Genomic DNA, 17,537 nt, shown 5'->3' on the forward strand with positions numbered 1-17,537 from the left:
GATAAATTTATGATCTTTTTCTTCCCACCAAATCCAATGAAAAACACATCAGTTACATTCTCAGAGGCTTATTTATTAAACTATTTTTTTTAAATTATGCTGTACTGCAGTTTCTGCATAACTTTATGAATTGTTGCTATGCAGGGGCATTTCAAGAGAGGGAGGGGCCCGTGTGCAGTCTCTGTCATGGGCCCCCTCCTCTCAGAACGGCAGCCAGCAGCGCACTGAGCGCAGCACCACAGTGATAGACTCTGTGCACTAGAGTGTGCCCGGAGTCTATAGTGCATGCTCAGGTCACCAGGAAAATGCCTGCATCGGCCATTTTCCCTGTACTGTGCATGCGCAAAATGACGAAAAATGGATGGCATTTTTACAGCGCTGGCTGTGGGACTCCGGAGAGGTAAGTATAATATGGGTGTAAGGTGTGCGTGTGGGCCCCCCCTGGACCCAGGGGCCCGTGTGCACCGCACACCCTGCACCCATTATAAATGCGCCCCTGTCGCTATGTACTAATAGCACAATGCAGGAGATGTCACAGAAATCTCAGGCAGAGTTCCAAATATCACTGCAGATCACAGTCCCCATTATTATCGATGAGGACTACGATCTCAGCCGTATTTACCAAACTCCAAAAAGCAAAGCTTTTCGGAGTTTCGCCCCCGGTAGTTTACACCATCCTCAGATGCCTATGGAGGCTTATGAGCAGGAGAGGGATCTTCCAATTTCTCCCCTGCAGCCTCCAGCTAGCGGCCAAAACTAGCACTGTGTGTGTGAGCAGTGTTAGCTTCCCCCGGAGAAGCCTTTCACAAAGACTTCTACATATTACCGGTGATATAACTCGCAGGTACAACCAGTGGTTACCGCAACTGCTCTCCCTGCAAGTACATAGCTGGGATTTCCATTAAAGTTGAAAATATCTGCCGAGATATAGAACCATAATAAACGTAGCAGTTCCGCTTTTATTAATATACAGTCCCCTCAGTCTGAAATGTCTGAGCCATGTATCCCTACTGTGATGGTGAGCAGCACTCTGACTTATTGCTTTCAGTAGATAATTGAAAATTTAAGGCTATAGTAAAATTATATCTGTAATTATCCCAATTTTTTCGCCAATTAATTACCGGGATATTTATATGAAAGTATATTATGCTGGGACAACCCATGGAATAAAGGGCTGTTCGTCAGTGCGAAGGTCGGCAAAATGATCTCCATGGCAGTGCGCATGCGCCTCCTGAGAAGCAGTGCATTGTGGGAGTAACAGGAAGATCTTTCGTGTTTATCTCCACTCTAGCAGGTAGAAAAAGACAACGACGTAACGGCCTAATGTTTGTCAGAAAAAATGACAGAAGTTTATCTTCTATCATTTATATTAGTACGGTCCCACAACAGTGCCCGTTAAAAACAATGGGGGATGCATGAACTATACGGATGGCTGAAATATCCTCTGTAAAGCGCTGCGGAATATGTGTGTGCTATATAAATAACTGGTAATAATAATAAAAGGGGGAGAAAGCAGTAATTTCTTCACACTTTTCTAATGTATGAATATGGAGTAAACATAACAATCTAAAATGCTGGAAAAAACATTGACGTTGTTTATTAAATATACCCCTTAATCATACAGGGCATCCATTTATCATTTTAATATACAAATAGGAGTTCACACCTGTGTGTGGGAATGTTGGGAGGTATGTCCCTTTCATTGCTGCTGTGCATTAAATGGGTGTGTGGCCATGGCCTGTGTTCTGTATCCCAGTACTCCATAATTAGGAGGAGGTATGCATTACAGCATTGCTAAGGACATGTCTCAGGGTTTACCTACACTGTATATGCCTCCTTTCTGCAGCTTGTCACTGTGACTGTACTTTATCATTCTAGAGCACCAAGCGATATGAATACTACAGAACCTGCACAATTTGGGGGCAGAACTGCATCGATTGGTAAGATTACTGTTTGATTGAATGTTACCCAAAAAGTACTGCGGTATTTGCTAAATAGTAATACAGAGTTCCCATACCATAAAAATGCCACCGATTAACATATTTATACATATGATTGTAAGTAATATTATCTTGTTAAAGAGATAAGTGGATGTGAGAAATAACGTGTGGAGAGGATTTAAACTGAACAAAACATGTATGTAAAAGCACATGCAAGCCAAGTGGAATAGTAATACAATAGTTACAAGAGGTATGAGACAATTAATAGGTAGTACATGTGCCTTGTTGGCAAAGTGTGGTGAAAAATATCGTCACCAGGATGACAACATAGTCGATATCGACATGGTCATCGTGTCAACAGTCGGCATGTCTACACAGCGTTTTTACAGTTTTTATGCCATAACCCTGACTGCAGCCTAACCCTAAAACCTCACTGACAAGTACAGTCAACATTCACCATGACATTCAGACCATGTCGACATTCTGTATGTCGACATGACTGCATACCTTTTTGGCCATATTATGTTTTTATATAGGGTCACTGCTAGGTGAACTTGTGTCATATACCGCTAAAACACAGATGGCCTGTAGGGATTATAACTAGCCCTTCGTGAACGTCTTTGCCATTTTATGACTGGTGCAGTATTTTTAAATCAGTGTAAAACGACATGCACTGGTAACAGGGTGGTATTAAGAGACAAGGGGGCTCATGTGCGGTGCGGACCCCCCATTTACCCAGGGTCCCGTGTGCATCAAACACCTTGCACCCATTATAGATATGCCCCTGACTGGTAAGGCACATTTACATTAACAGTCAAAATGTAAATTCATTTTATACAGCGTAACATTTTCCCACTGCAATATAATTTTTAAAAAGGGGGAAGATTATTATGATGCAGATTTGGGAAAAGAATGTGTATTTGTGTGCATTACAACATATATTCAGGGATCAGATGAATTTTTTTTCCGTGGTTATGAAGGATTGCTAAATTTAATGACCAATTTGATCCATTTAAGTTTTAAGGCTCATACACATTTGCCGATAAATTGGACAATAACTATATCGTTACCGTTCATCACGTTCAATATCGTCTAGTGTGTATGCAAGTTATCGCTAACAATGCGCGCTCCCGCAAATCGATTACGATGTCTTCCATCGCCTGAACTTGCAGGGCAACCTGACGATATCGTCAGGTTGTGCATGTTCAGGGATGAGGGAGGGTAGGGTCACTGAACGATATCGTTAACGATAACATTCAGTGTGTATGCTCAATGTCGTTCCCGACATTGAGCAAGGCACTGCAGGGAAAACACTAAATGATATCGCTCATGGAGCATATCTTTAAGTGTGTATGTGGCTTTAGAAAGTTTATACAAAATTAAGGGATCTATGTACTAAGCTTTGGAGGGAGATAAAGTACCAAGCAATTAGGTCCAAACTGTCACTTTACAGTCTGTGTTTGAAAAATGACAGAAGCTGATTGTTGGTACTTTCTCTCGGTCTATGTTATCTCTCTGCAAGGCTTAGCACATAGACCCCTTAGTCTTTAGATTATACACATTGTACCACCAAGGTAAAAAGTTTTTTTGAGATTATATGATATTTATGTTAAAAAATCTTAGGTCTAAAATTAGCGGTTTAAAGATGAAAAACAATGACATTTCTAAATGGATAAAAGAAACTTCTGCTTTGTTGACACCAATAAGGACAGAACCACTTACCATTAAAGACTTGTCTGTGACTATTGTTTGTTACGTTCCTAAAGAGAACAGATCTCATTACTCCCGTCCAACGCCTTTATTCTGGTTGAAGTTTACACATAGAGAGTAAAGCTGGGTACACACTATGCGGATTGGAACGATATATCGTATACATCGCATAGTGTGTACGCTCAATCCATAGTGTGTACGCTCAATCCATCGTTCATCGCATCGTCCCATCTGCTGTTCTGCACGACGCGGTGCTGTTACATGCACATCACACCGTCATGCACCGGATAATGCAGTGTGTACATCGCACAGTCGCTGGGTTGCACCATCGTATGATGTGTACCGAGCTTAACTAAAACAGTGGTAACCTAGTAATACACCACAATGGTATAATTGATAATGTTTATATTTTTAATAGAAATGAAGACAGATCTCAACCTATTATTAGAATGTCTGAAATTTCAAATGGACAATCCGGCCTCCCAGAAAGAGACTTTGGTGGCTGTTCGCTCTATCTGCCAGAATAACAGTAAGAAACTCGTATAAAACAACCGTATTCATTATATGTACACAATGAGCAAAGTGCAGTGCACATTCCCTAGTAACGCGGGTGATTTATGTATTGTTACAGGTGATGCAAGTGACTATTTCAGAGAAATTGGTGGTTTAATATTTGTCAATAACCTAGCAAAATCCAGCGCTCATGCCATATTAAAAGAGGCTTCTTTGTATACTCTGGGAGTTCTAGCAGAGAGCAACGGTAATGGCGCCCTGATGTCTCCCGACTACAAACTATCTAAATATCCAGTTCATCTGTTCTGTTACCCTCTCTCATTTCATTTCAGTATACAGCCAGCAAGCCTTGTGCACCGTGGATCTCTTTGAAGACGTCAATGCAGTGTTATCTAATGAGCAATCTACTGTCAATTTAAAGCGGATGTCTGTTTTTATTCTTCTAGTTTTAGTTTCAAATAACAGTAAGTCCATTTTTTTAATTCAATTTAAGTTGGATAATAATAAAATATTCCAGCCTATGTATTGCTGAGCTGAGTAATCTATCTGCTTTAACCTATATGTAATTCTAGCTATACAATATGTGATCTGACCCATTTGTTTTATTATATTTATTGCTTGAGAACTGCTCCTTTTTATACCAATACTGCATGTGCAGGGGGAGGGGAAGGGGCGTGCACTGAAGCCTAAAGTTACAGAAATGTCAGTGTCCTGCACAGAAACGTAAAGTCAAACCTTTGATGCCGCACTGACCGTGCTGCTGAACGTGCAGATTTTTGCTTTGCAGCCTCATAGGGCTGCGTACCTATATCCATGAGTTCGGGGTGAGATCAGACCGCAAGGACGGCGAGTTGTGTAGCCATTGGTGGAGTTCCCACACTGTTACAATGGCAACTCGCCCCCCCTCACGTCTAATTGAATTGACCCCAGTATGTTTTCCGGATCTCACTTTTCTCTATATATCATCTTAATAGTTTTTTTCTATGTTGCACCACTTTGGGGAAAAAAAGACAGTTTAAATATCCTCTAATAATCAGGAAACCAGTATAACAGGATGCGCTTACTCTGTCATCCTATTGGTTAACTGTACTACTGTACATAAAGCACCAAAATAATTTGCAGCACTGTACATAGAGGGGATCAAAACAAAAGTACAATCCATACAATGATGTGACACAGAAGTTAAAGATGGCCTTCCCCAATTGAGCTCATGAGAGGTATGGGAACGTATGATACAGTTATGTGTGGGGTTCCTTTATTAGCCAGTTATCTGTTGTCACTGATATATCTCACTAGTGCAGTGAGGGTCAGCTGAGCACCACTTGTAGGATGGTTTCACCACCAGATTCCTTCATCGGCACTGGGAACTGCTCAGGCTTGTGAATAGTGTGTACAGCTATTATCCTCGGCAGCGTCTCCTTGCTGCTTACTTTGGCTAATTTATCTGAGTGCGTACGCTGAGGCAGGACAGCCAGGAGAAGGATTAGAACCTGATCTCAGGAACAGAGCTGGATCTTAGCAGATATGGCATTAATTACTCCAAAAGTTCTTACAAGAGCTCTAACACAACACTTGAAGATAGTGATGTTACTAACAACATGAAGACTTTTTTATGTAGCTCCAAAGGCGGTTTCCTCTATTTGAATGAATGGACCAATCTTTAGGGGTGATGTGAACAAGGTGACAAATCTGGGAAAGGGGAAAGACTACACTGAGTCGCTCAATCAGAACTATTGTTGTCTAAACATATGTGCAGTTAGAGACTCCTGTAACCAGGCTTTAGTACAGAACCTTCCCCTTGTAAACAGAAAGGCTTTCAGTACATAACATACTAACGAGCCCATTTATGAATGATCACATTTGCAAGGCGATCTGGGCATGACATTACCGACCATGATCGCATTGCAAAATGTGATCATAGCGCCGGGATGTATCATCCCACACATGCAGGGACAGGGACTCAGAAAAGGAGCCCGTCCCTGTGATTTGCCTGGAGTGCTTTCAGGGCTACTGCTCATGCACAACAACCATTACCGGGGGAGGGTTCCCATGGAACCCTCTCCCAGTAAGTTTTGCTATGTGTAGCCCATTGGCTACAATGGGCTAACGCCATCTTCAGATGGCATTAGCTGCGGGGGCCAAAATCCAGAATGCATCGCATTCCCCTATAGAAATCTATGGTAGATGCGGCTACCTGCGGGAAAGGAGGGATCACAGCAGGTATTGGAGATACTGTATCTGCTGCGGTCCCTCCTTCATACATTCGGGGGATACTAAATATTTGCGGCTACCCCCACGGGTGTTTTTCGGGGAATAAGCTGCAAATATATAATGATACATGGGCTCCTAAAGGTTTGCATTGTGAAGCTCATCACTCAGGACAACTGGGTACCTACAGGTAGGGATTTAAAAACCATTAAAAGCATTGTCTGAGTCCATAATAACAGAAAGCACTTGATAGTGATATGATCACTAGCCATCTTATTACAGGGAGAGCCACTGCTGATTTTGGTCCAGTCACCTTAACAAAATAATTTTAAGTTGTCACGATAAAGCCATCAACCTTCCTTGTGATTAGAGCAAATGATTAGTATGCTACAGCCTCTGCAGCAGACCACCTAAACTGTGCTGAAACTCAGCAACACTCACCAGACCTTGCAACGTATTAACATGCACAGGAACAGATATGAATCAGATTGCGTGGATGGACATCATCCTTCACAAGCATTTTCTGCCTTTACATTAACATGGACTAGCCGTCATTATAAATAAAACATATACCATATTCTATGAGCCCAGGTACACTCTGCCTAACATGTTTAAACTTACATGTTAATGAGACCACATATGATTTTATTTATACCCTGAAGATCTTGTGTTGTTTCTGTTTTAACTATAGTGTTTATTTATGGACGATTCGGGGTCTTAGCACCTGCCACAATGGATTCTCACACTGCTGCAGATCATAGAGAGAGAGGACCTCATTCAGAGTCGGTCGAAGCGGTCGCACGGTCGTACGGGAAAAGGGTCCGGATATGCAAATGATTCCCTCGCAAGTTGCGTCCCTAAGTTCGGATCGGTAGCAGGCCGACCAAGGGGAGGAAGCGGCCGGAATAAAAAAAAAATACGCCCCCTTCTCGTACGCATTGCACGTCGTGTCCGTTCATATAAGGATTAATCGAGACCATCGAGAACCATCGGAACTGGTCGTAGAGCTTAAGGTTGACCATACACTCTCTTAAGCTCTACGATCATGTCAGTGTAAAAACCTCCAATGTCACATGTGCCATGACGCTACTTTGTTAATTATGCACTCCCATAATCCGTATGCACTCCCATAAAACGCTGTTCGCATAATTAGGCACGCCTGCGTTCGGATCTCCACTCCCCCGTTTTCAAGCTCCTTCCCCTGTTACCACCCACAAACGCCTCAATCTGTCACTCAAACTACCGACCTGGCTGTGTTCAAGGAGAGAGAAATTTCTGATCGTAGCGGCTAGTTTGCGCACGCACATTGCGAACTTTGCGCATGCGCAGTATAGCGAACATCGGTGGCGTACGACCGTGCGGCCGCTTCGACCGACTCTGAATGAGGTCCAGAGTCTCTGCATTGTGAATTGTTCAGTACTACAGCATGCATATGTTGATACAGTGATATTGGGTGGAAAGTGAATATGAGAACAGGATATTGCATTTGACCCCTTTTGAGATGAAGAATTCCTTTTCTATTGTGCTTATTTGCAATATTTATATTTTTACTTGTGTTTTTTTCTTACAGAAGCTGGTCAAACCCTTGCCAGAGAATCAGGATGTATTGACATACTTCTCATTTTATTTAGGTAAATGATATAAATGTGATGCTGGCATCCGATAGTGTTTGGTAAAAGGCGAGACCTGCAGATTCAGTTTTTTTTCTTTTTGCAGTAAAATGTTGACGTGCAGTATGGTTCTGCCCGTGGAAAGCACAAATCAACAATATCAGCTTTGGTCGTCTGTCTGCAGTGCTGTGTGTTCCTGTGTCAATAACCCACAAAATGGTAGGAGCTCAGTATACCCATTCATTGTGTTTCTGACAGGTTATGGAATAGGAATTATTCACCCGTGAAGGGTAATGACAGCACAGTGTGTTATGGTTTTTGCATTTTTGAAACGATAACTAATTAATTTTGTGTTTCTATTTTAGAGGAAAACCAGAAACTGTGCAGTTCAGCATTTCCACAGGCAAATGAATGGCTGCAGCACTCTGTCCAACCAGAGATAACGCGGCCTATCTGTTCACTGATTGGCCTCACTACTGCCAATAACAGTAAGTAACTGTCAGCCTCCTGTCATTGCATGCTCCATGTCCTGTAACCAAGCCATCTAATACTTGCAATTGGGGAAAAAATAGGTTGTTTTTCTAATTTATCCTCTGGAACCATGGGTGGTAGAGATTAGGCACTTTAAAAAAAAAATCTTACACAAAGTGCTCAATCCAATTAGTTGCGAGTCCCCTCGTGGTGTGAGTAAGTGCCGCTGTACCGCCGGACTGGTGGATTTTCATTCACAGCCGCATAGTCTGGGGTAATATTGGGCCACGAGGGAGGCGAGTTGCAGTGCTAATTGGATTAATCCCAAAGTCTCAAACCCCTCCCATTTATATCCCCAAGTATGCCAGCCTAACACACTAGACACTTGGGCACTGTGCCATGACCTTTGTGCTAGTTGCAGGAAAGATCAGCTTCATTGCAAGAATCCGTTGTAAAGCGACTGTTCTATTAGACTATATGCCTCGACTCGGCAGCAGCAATTCTAACTGGTAATTTAGAATCCACTTCAGCTGCACAAAATGGTGAGCAAGGATGTTATTTGGGTTAGGATTCTGCTCATGTGGGGGCAATTAGCCAGCCCCCCCCTTACTGCCAACATAACAGCTGGGTTGGGCACAACGTCTGCTCAATTACATGTGGTCCAGTCCTAGGAGGGATCAGACTAGGATATATTCTCTAAGGAGGAAAAAGATGATTTATGTTCTTAACTGGTTAAATCTTTTTCTTCGAGTTTCATAGGGGACACAGGGACAGTGCTGGGGTATAGGGACAGGGCAGAAGAACAGGGCACTAACCAGCTAATCTATTTTTCACATCAGGGCAGAACACCCTCCTTCTCCCCTATAGCCCTGGCAGACCATTTAAGTTATGGAAATACAGGATGGTTCCAGTGCTTTCTATAATCTTTCCTATAAATTTGTAAATCATAGAAAGCGCTGGAACCATCCTGTTTTTCCATAACTGTCTTTTGGGGGGTATTGTTGAAAGGCTCCTACCGTTCCAAGCTGCACATCTGGATCTACCATTGGATCTATCAGGGAAATTGGCGCCATCCCTAGGCCATTTACGTTAGCAAGCCCAAGACAGGAGCGAGAAAGAAGAAGGGAGACTAGCACACACACAGATCCAAACACACCGCAGAGATGGACGGGGGAACCAGAAACAGAACAAATCCCTGCAAACCAGATGCATCAGCATGGGCTCCCTGTGTCTTTTATGGAACTCGAAGAAAAAGATTTATGGAACTCGAAGAAAAGGATAAGTACATAAATCTCCTTTTCTTCTTCCGTTCTATAAGGTACACAGGGGGAATGCTGGGGACGTCCCAAAGCTATTCCCCTAAAAGTGGGGACGCTCCTGAGCTGCACTGAGAACTCTCCGCCCAAAAGCTGCATCCGCGGAGGCGAAGGTGTCAGAGGGATAGAAACGGACCTGGTGGAATGAGCCATCACCACAGCCGATGCAGAGAGGTCTACCGCCATGTACACATGGTGGATGGTCAATCGGAGCCAGCGAGCCATGGTCTGCTTTGTAACTGGCCAGCCCTGTTTGTGAAATCCATAAAGCACAAAAAAGGGAATCAAACTTACGGATATCCCTAGTGCAATCTACATACACCTGGAGGGCCCTCACCACATCCAAAGAGGCCTCCTCTGGAGAAGAATCAGGCGATTAAAAAGCCAGAACCACAATCTCCTGGTTGATGTGGAACCGAGAAACTACTTTCGGAAGTTAGCCTGTCCGTGTCTGAAGAACAGCCCCGTCCAAGTGAAAGACTAGAAACGGAGAGCAACACAACAGCCCACTCAAGTTTGACACTCTCCGAGCTGACGTTATGGCCAGAAGGAACAGAGCTTTCCACTTGAGCCAGCGAATGTCCACCGACTCCAAAGGTTTGAAGGGAGATGTCTTTAGTCCTATAGGCTCTGCAGTCAAGTCCCAAGGAGCCACTGGCAGGAACAAAGGGGGGCTTCACGTGGTGAACTCCTTGAAAGAAAGTTCTGACGTCAGGCAGCAATGCAATCTGTCTCTGAAAAAGTACAGAGAAGGTGGAAACCTGAACTTTCAGGGACGAAAGACAAAGACCCAAATCCAGGCCTGTCTGCAGGAAAGAGAGAACCCGGGAGAGACGAAAGGACCTAGGGTTAAGGCTCCAAACCCGGTAATAAATGATAATTGAAGCGGGTTTGCTGGCACGGAGCATGGTACGAATGACCGACCTGGAAAAACCCTTGGCCCTCAGGATTGATGTCTCAAGAGCCACAGTGTCAAAACGAAACTGGCCAGCACAGTCCCTGAAACAGGAGATCAGACCGCAGCAGAAGACTCAGAGGAGCATCAATGGAGAGGCCCTGAAGATCCGCGTACCAAGCTCTCTGTGCCCAGTCGGGAGCCACGAGAATCATAGTTCCGCCTTCCAGAAAGAGCAAAAAGTAAACGCTTGTGACCTAGGGGGGGCGCAGAAGGCAGAGGATGCCGCCACCGTGACAATAATCTTGTCCAATTCTGGACAAAAGAGAATGTCTCCAGATTAAGGAAGAGCCTCCAGAGCATTTTTAGAATCTGATTCAGCATGCCAGGAACAAATCCAGAGAGCTTTCCTGGCCGCGACGGAGAAAGCTGACACTTTGGAGGTCAGGATACTATTTTCAAGGGCTGTCTCGTTTAGATAGGAAGCTGTCTCCTTAATATGCGCCACTAGGGCCAATAACTGGTTTCTGGGAGTACCAGAGGAGAGACCCTCTTCTAGGGCATCCGTCCAACTGCCGATGGCCTTAACCACCCAAGCGGAAGCCATAGCTGGATGTGCTATAGCACCTGCATGGGAATAAATCGCCTTAAGGAATATTTCCAAATTTCTATCCGTCAGATCCTTAAGGGAAGCCATATTATGGATAGGAAGGTTAGAATTCTTAACTAGGCTGGTAATATGCGCGTCGCCCGGAGCAGAAGACTTCCATTTGTGATGCTGTTTGGCAGGGAGTGGAGAAAAGGTTGCAATGTGATTGGATACCTGAAAGTGTCTATTAGGAATTGTCCAAGCCTTCGCTAAGAGATCCTCCTGCTTTTCTGAACTGTACCGAAATCCACTTTTGCCACTTGCATACTGGAGCCTTGGATCTTGGAGCGCCTCGTCCTCAATTTGCAGAAGCAGTTTAACTGCCTTAATCAAGTTCGCTATATTTACCTGAGATGAGGATTTCTCCTGGACAGGAGGAGGCCTCCCCACCTCAAGCTACAAACCAGACCTCCTCAAGGTCTGAGGAAACCTTTGATTCTGAAGCATAGGCAGACTTAGGGGTAGTACCTTTCTGCTGGGATGGTCCGCGTTTGGAAGTACAGTCCTTATCCAGCATCTGCTGGAAGGAGGCAGAAATCTGCTCCATACCCTGAACTGACTGGGAGAAGAAACTCATCCATGGTCTTTCCAAAGCAGATGGCTACAGATTAGACCACAGAACTGCAGCAGGGTTCAGTGGGAGGTTTGTCAAATGGTCAACGAGGCAGCCCCCCGCTGCTTGTCTGAGATCCGCCGGTGGTCTCCAGTGCCGGCAGGTGAAGCTGGAGACCACTGGTGGGTATCTAACAAGCGGGTGACCGGCCGCCCATACCACTGCTTGTCAGAGACTGCCGGTGGTCTCCAGCGCCGGCAGGTGAATCTGCACTAATGCTGTTCCTTGCAAGCAGGGACCAGCCTTACCTGTTCTCCCCCGGCGTCCGGCTGCGGTCCTCTGTGCCTGTGGAGGACCCGTCCGAGGACGCTGACCCAGTCGCCAGCGCCGCGGCTCCTACCGGCACCAAACTAGAACTGGCCTGTCTGGAGATGGGGAAGGGGTATAGGAGAGAAGAAGGCTGGGCTGCCCTGATGTCAAGAAAGATTAACTGTTTGATACCCAGTCCTTCTGCACGGCCCTATACCCCAACGTTGTCACTGTGTCCTCTATGGAAAGGAAGAAGAAATGGAATGCATGGGTGTAACTACCGTAGGTACAAAGAGTGCAGCTGCTATGGGGCCCAGAGCTGAGGGGGGGCCCATCATCCTTATCAAGTTACATGTGTTATATACATTTTTCACCATTGGCTGGCACATAGGGGCCCTAGCAAACTTTTGCTATGAGGCCTTCAAATACCTAGTTATGCACCTGCCAATATTCTCTGTGCTTTAGAAATAGCCATGGAAAAAATGTTGGCCAAAGGAGAAATTTAAATTCCATCCAAATAATTTTTGTAGTTCCGTAAGACTTCTGCAAATTCAAATTTCAAGGTGTTATTGGAGGATTGTATGCCGGTTGCACATTTCAACATTTCCTACAAGATAGTCTATGCCGAAGGTCTGAATAATATAGTTTTAATGTTATATTAGATATAGCTAGGACCATCTCTATACTGCTAAAGGGGCCTTCAACACTGGTGAAAAGAAAAGCGAGTGACCTGGTCCAGAACGAGCATTATACTGTATTTACAGTATAGCGCTAGCTTAGTGACAGGGAACACACAAGGTTTTCTGCACCTCAGCTAATATTAACCAATCAGTGGCCAGTTACTATGACAATGGCTGTTGATTGGGTAAGAGCAGCCAGGCTCTTGGCCAAACATGACTAAGGTACAAGAAACCCACGTGGTAAGAAGGCGACCTCCCAACCTCCACCCCCCACAGAGGGACACTACGGTCTGCAGGTGGGATGTCGGGGCAGTGCCCGAAAAGCAGGACTGTCCCGACAAAATTGGGACAGTGAGGAGTTATGTAATATATTAATGCCTTACATACATATAGCTTGAATATATGCCGCATGCAAAGAAGAGTAACACTGCACATACTATGGGGCTGATTCAGATGGATCTTTACACATTTTTGTGTATGTCCTTTAAATGAGCCCGAAGGAACTTGGCTGAATCTGTCTGTGAAATTGGGTGTTTCAGGGCGTGAACAGGGCAGCTATAATGACCGCGCACGGTACTGTCCTGACTTGTGGGAGGGTCATGGGTGGGTTCGCTGATGTATAGTTTCTGAGTCGTGTGTACGGGGAAGGGAAGCCTGTTTCTGATGTAATGGGGGGTATCCACTTAACGATATACAAACGACAGCACGATTGCGACATTGCAATCGTGGTGTCGTTTGTATAGCTAGTGATGTGCCTAGACTGAATGTTCACTCGTTCAGTCCCGGCACATCCCTCATCCCCGCACATGTTGAACCTGACGAGATCGTCAGGTTGACCTGCATGTACGGGCGATGTCGGATGTCGGAAACGACCCGCGGGCACGCGCTTCGCGAGTCGCTTCCGTCCAAAACATCCCCGATACATGCGCGATTTGCAAGCTATTGCACGATAACGACATCGTTATCGTGCAATCGCTTGTTTAAATCGCTAAGTCGATACCCCCCTTAACTCTTGCACCTAGAATGGGGCTTGTGCACGTGCCGATAATAATATGGTGACGGTTGCGGCGGTACGGATCACTGCATTAGCTGAACGAAATCTGATATTAGCATAAGGTAGTAAACTTGGCTTCCACAGCCGCCCACATATCCAGCCACTTGGCGTCCGAATCAGCCCCTATGAGAGACGTAACCAACTATCTTTATTGTATAGCTTTCATTCAATTTGGACATTGTCTCACTAGGTTTTGCACAGGATTACTTTGCGTCAGTTGGTGGACTTGATACATTGGCTGAGGTCCTCCTCCAGCTGGTGAGTGATGTACAGACAAAGCGCAAAGGTATCAGACTAGCTGTTGCTGTAACAAAGACATTGGATGCTTGCATCGCAGAGAACCGTAAGTGGCCAATAGGTATATACAAGGGTGTAACAAAATTCATTCGATTTTGTTGATTTCTTTGAGCTAAAAGATAAGATATGACTGCTTTGTGGTAGTGACATAATTGTTGCTGCTGTTGCTCTTGTACAGAATTTAGGGCCTGATTCAGAGCTGGGAATCTGTGCAGGCTCCGGATCCATACTGCGCATGTGCAGTACGGGTCCTGCCTATTCACACACAGTCCGGCAGCAGGCTGTCAGTGATTGAAAGGCTGCTGCTGTTTTTGGGCGGGAGGGGGTGGCAGCGGCTTTCATTCCTGAAACGGAGGCGTGTCACCGCCGTTGGGGGAGGGAGGAAGCTAGGATCTCCATCGGCTGATGGAGATTACCAGGCATCTTTGTTGCATCTGCGGCGGCTGACTTGCTTGACCCCATGGGTCACTCGGCAGGGCGATGTTTTTGCAGATTATCTGATGCTGCGTCCTTGGATGCAGCTCGGATATGTAATGCATGCAATGCATGACGCCTCCTTCTGCATAATTGCAAGGATGGAATTGCAAAGCTGCTTACGTGCAGCTTTGCAGTTCCGTCCTGTGCTGAATCAGGCCCTAAATGCGTATAGTTGCCTGTCTATCTGTCTATCTATCTATGCGGCCGTACTACCCTCATCCATACGTGTGTTCAAAGAGCAGTCATTATGATCAGCATGCACCGCCACCAGTACTGTGTAGTTTATGTGTCATATGAATTTTGTCTATATGTTATGTGTCAATTAAATATGTATACTTAAACCATACAGAGTTTATGTTGTACATTAGACATTACATAGACAATATCACACTTCTACTAATTTTTATTGTACAATATCTCATAAGGTAGAGCTCTTACTAGGTATTTTTTTTTTTTTTTGCAATATATATTTATTGGTTTTAAATGAAAAAAACAGACAGTACTTCCAAAATGCAAACAAATTATACAGCATTGCTATATAGAATAAAACTATACACTGATATATATTTTCGAAACCTATATTAGAAATCCAAAACATACAATGAATAATTCACTATCAGAAAAAAAATATATATATATTTCTATATACATATATATATACACAAAACAAACACACACACATATACACACCAAAATAAAAGACGAAAAAGACCAGACTGGGGAAGACACATTGGGAATGTGGGGAATAGGGGGACCTTGAACACCAAATATTCAAATCAAAACTGTGGCGTATTCAGTGGAAGTTTTAAACTCAATCCAAGGGAGCCAGGTGGCAGCAAATTCACCGTATTTCTCAACTCCAAGACGTAAATCCTCCATATCCATATAGAGGTCTATTCGGGCAAACCATTCCTTAAGTGATGGAGGAGCTACTGATTTCCAGTGAATAGGTATTACAGCTTTCGCTGCACTATTAAGGAATTTGAGGAGAGATTTTTTTATATAATGTTAACGGCCCAGGATATAGGTTTAGCAGCCAGAAGGAAGGATCTGGGGGAACAACCTGACCTAAAATTAATGCAGAAACAGAAGTCACTTTCTCCCAAAAGGGGCGCAATGCCTGGCAGTCCCACCAGATATGTAGGGGCGAACCTTCTGCGGAGTTACATCGCCAACAGCAATTAGATACAGTAGGGAACATTTTAGCTAGTATTTGAGGGCATCTATACCAGCGTGTGATCACTTTATAATGAGTTTCAATAACAGAGTAGCTGACTGAACTGGCAAAAGAATTATAAAAAATCTTAAGTCTGTCCTGAGGGGAGAAAGAAACTCCCAAATCTCTTTCCCAATCAACTAGAAACTTGGGGGGTAAAGAGTATATATTCTCAATCAATAGTCGATAACATAAAGAAAGAGAATGGGTCGGGCGAGTATCCATCAAGCACATATTCTCAAAGGAGGTCAAAGGTCTATTGCAAGCCAATCGCACTGCTCCACTTTGAACAAAATGCTTTAGCTGGAGGTATCGCTTACTAGGTATTTTAAAAGTACTTGCATACTTTTCAAAACTAGTTTCATGAAGATTATAGTTGGTAGTAGCAGGCGCCGCGCGTCATGTGTCGCGTTGTTGAGGGACATGTCTAGCTCCGCCCAAAAGGCGTGTTTAGCTCCCCCTATTGGCGTATCTATGTTTAAATGCCTGTTGCAAGATATTTCTATATACCTTAGTAACAATATACAGTACTGTGCAAAAGTTTTAGGCAGGTGTGGAATAATACTGCAATGTAAGAATGCTTTAAAAAATAGATGTTAATAGTTTATTTTTATCAATTAACAAAATGCAAAGTGAATGAACAGAAGATAAATCTAAATCAAATCAATATTTGGTGTGATCACCTTTTGCTTTTAAAAAAGCATCAATTCTTCTAGGTACATTTGCACATAGTTTTTGAAGGAACTCGGCAGGGAGGTTGTTCCAAACATCTTGGAGAACTAACCACAGATCTTATGTGGATGTAGTCTTGCTGAAATTCTTCTGTCTCTCCATGTAATCCCAGACTGACTCGATGATGTAGAGATCAGGGCTCTGTGGGGGCCATATCATCACATCCAGGACTCCTTGTTCTTCTTTACGCTGAGGATAGTTCTTAATGACATTGGCTGTATGTTTGGGGTCATTGTCCTGCTGCAGAATACATTTGGAACCAATGGTTAATTAGAAGGAATAGATGGTTAATTAGAAGGAATATAACAATACCACACTGATAATATTATTTGTAAATGATTATTTTTTATATTCAGAATTTTTTTTTATTAAATTAAAGATTCTATCTCATAAAGCTCTGTTTAATCTATTTATTCAGACCCATCTGATATTTTTCATCTCTGGAGGTGCTACTGGATCATCTTAAGTACAATATAATGTTATATCAGCAAAAAGAAAAGAATAAGATGCAATACCCAGTGCACAATCATGGATTAAATAATTGTATTTTGATTTCTGAATTGTTATTAAAAATATTTATTCTTTATTAGGTATCTTTTAAAATATGAAATGAATGTATGGCGAAATATTAAAAATAATAAAGAGTAGAGTGTGTACAAAAGTATAGAATATGTGATTAAAAAACACTTCTTGATGCTGCCGGTCAGTTATGATCTATATAACTATATAGGTGCCTATAAGAAACGCTGTGTGATAATCATATATATCCCCTGTAGTGCTGCGTGTTCTTACAGAGTATCCTTTTGAAGGCAAGATTTTTAGCCTGTGGTTATCTCGGATACTATATATCGAGAATTGTAGTAGTGTATCAGAAGTATGTGGCTAATGGAAACTGTCATTTAATACC

General features: G+C 43.5%; 1 protein-coding gene across 2 annotated transcripts in view; it reads left to right on the forward strand.

Annotated features, from left to right (window-relative positions):
* The window catches only part of TERB1 (telomere repeat binding bouquet formation protein 1), a 140,256-nt gene that overhangs the window by 3,488 nt on the left and 119,231 nt on the right, over window positions 1-17,537 (forward strand). For both annotated transcript variants that reach the window (XM_088458351.1, XM_088458350.1), the window contains exons 2-9: window positions 1,879-1,940; window positions 4,069-4,179; window positions 4,282-4,410; window positions 4,496-4,627; window positions 7,942-8,002; window positions 8,088-8,200; window positions 8,347-8,469; window positions 14,099-14,251. In XM_088458351.1, the coding sequence (XP_088314477.1) occupies window positions 1,879-1,940; window positions 4,069-4,179; window positions 4,282-4,410; window positions 4,496-4,627; window positions 7,942-8,002; window positions 8,088-8,200; window positions 8,347-8,469; window positions 14,099-14,251 (884 nt within the window). The remainder of the gene's footprint in view (window positions 1-1,878; window positions 1,941-4,068; window positions 4,180-4,281; window positions 4,411-4,495; window positions 4,628-7,941; window positions 8,003-8,087; window positions 8,201-8,346; window positions 8,470-14,098; window positions 14,252-17,537) is intronic.

The sequence above is a fragment of the Taudactylus pleione genome, unplaced genomic scaffold (genome assembly GCF_031769625.1).
Source record: "Taudactylus pleione unplaced genomic scaffold, aTauple2 ptg000828l, whole genome shotgun sequence".
NCBI lineage: Eukaryota > Metazoa > Chordata > Amphibia > Anura > Myobatrachidae > Taudactylus > Taudactylus pleione.